The 1,195-nt window shown below is 49.8% G+C and overlaps 1 protein-coding gene across 1 annotated transcript; it reads right to left on the reverse strand.

Moving 5' to 3' along the window:
• Window positions 1-71: 71 nt before the first annotated feature.
• Window positions 72-894, reverse strand: LOC115271530 (olfactory receptor 52R1-like; the record flags this gene model as incomplete). Its single annotated transcript, XM_029914311.1, has 2 exons — window positions 533-894; window positions 72-442 (listed from the first exon to the last, which is right to left on the reverse strand). Coding segments are annotated over exons 1-2 (733 nt in total), but the record flags the coding sequence as incomplete, so codon positions are not given.
• Between the last annotated feature and the right edge of the window lie 301 nt (window positions 895-1,195).

The raw sequence follows: 1,195 nt of genomic DNA on the forward strand, positions 1-1,195 counted from the left end.
GTTAGCCATCAGAATGTGGAAATGTACAGCCACATTGTGGCCAAACCGGTGTGTAAGGACAGAGAAGAGACCTGGGATGTAAGAGGCTAAAATGACACAGATGTGGGAGCTGCAGGTCCCAAAAGCCTTGAGCCGGGTATCCTTTGTGGGGAGTCTGAAGATGGCCCTGAGGATCTGGATATAGGACATGGCAATAAAAAACACATCCAGACCTATCACCAAGAATGACACAGAGAGGCTGTAGTAACTACTGACGTGGATGTCGGCGCAGGCCAGCTTCACCACAGCCATGAGTTCACAGTACGAGTGGGGGATGATGTAGCTTCTACAATATGGCCATTGCCTCACCAGGATGGGATAGGGCAGTACGAGCAGGCCGCCACGCAGCACCACGGCCAGGCCAATCTTGGCCACCACAGGGTTTGTCAGGATGGTGGAATGTCTCAGGGGATGGCAGATGGCCACATAGCGATCCAAAGCCATGGCCACAAAGATCCCAGACTCCATTGCTATGAAGCAGGAAAAGAAGTACATCTGGGCGAGGCAGGCACTGAAACCGATCTCCCTGGAATTGAACCAGAAAATGCTCAGCATTTTGGGCAGGATGGATGTAGTCAGGACCAGGTCGGTGATGGCCAGCATGCAGAGGAAATAGTACATGGGCTCATGTAGGATCTTCTCCCTCTTCACAATGAACAGGATGGTAAAGTTCCCCAAGATGGCTATGATGTAGATGGCACAGAAGGGGATGGAGAGCCAGACATGGGCCACCTCCAGGCCAGGAATGCCCAGCAGGATGAAGGTGGAGGGGTTGGTAAAGTCGGTTGTGTTGGAATCAGACATGGAGTAGGGGAGAAGGTGTCCAACTCTGAGGCAGAACGGTGTCTCCTGCATGTACCGTACTTTCCCCTGATTTCCTGAATGTGCCCAGGCTCTAGGGTGATGGTCACAATACAAATGCCTGGATGGAGAGACAATGTTAATATGAGACACTACATGCACTACTGGAGGCTGTTCTCACACTGAGAAATGACATTTTCATTATTCAGATAAATGAATTATGAACAACTGGCCCCACTAATGCAAATTCTATATTTGATGGTGCTCCATGCATCAACAATTCCTACATGTCGTAGTGTGGGAAACCTTAATAGGCACCATCAAGAAACACGAGTGTGGATACTGGTTATCCATC

The sequence above is a fragment of the Terrapene carolina genome, unplaced genomic scaffold, assembly GCF_002925995.2.
Source record: "Terrapene carolina triunguis isolate 2854851 unplaced genomic scaffold, T_m_triunguis-2.0 Scaffold34920, whole genome shotgun sequence".
Classification (NCBI taxonomy): Eukaryota; Metazoa; Chordata; order Testudines; family Emydidae; genus Terrapene; species Terrapene triunguis.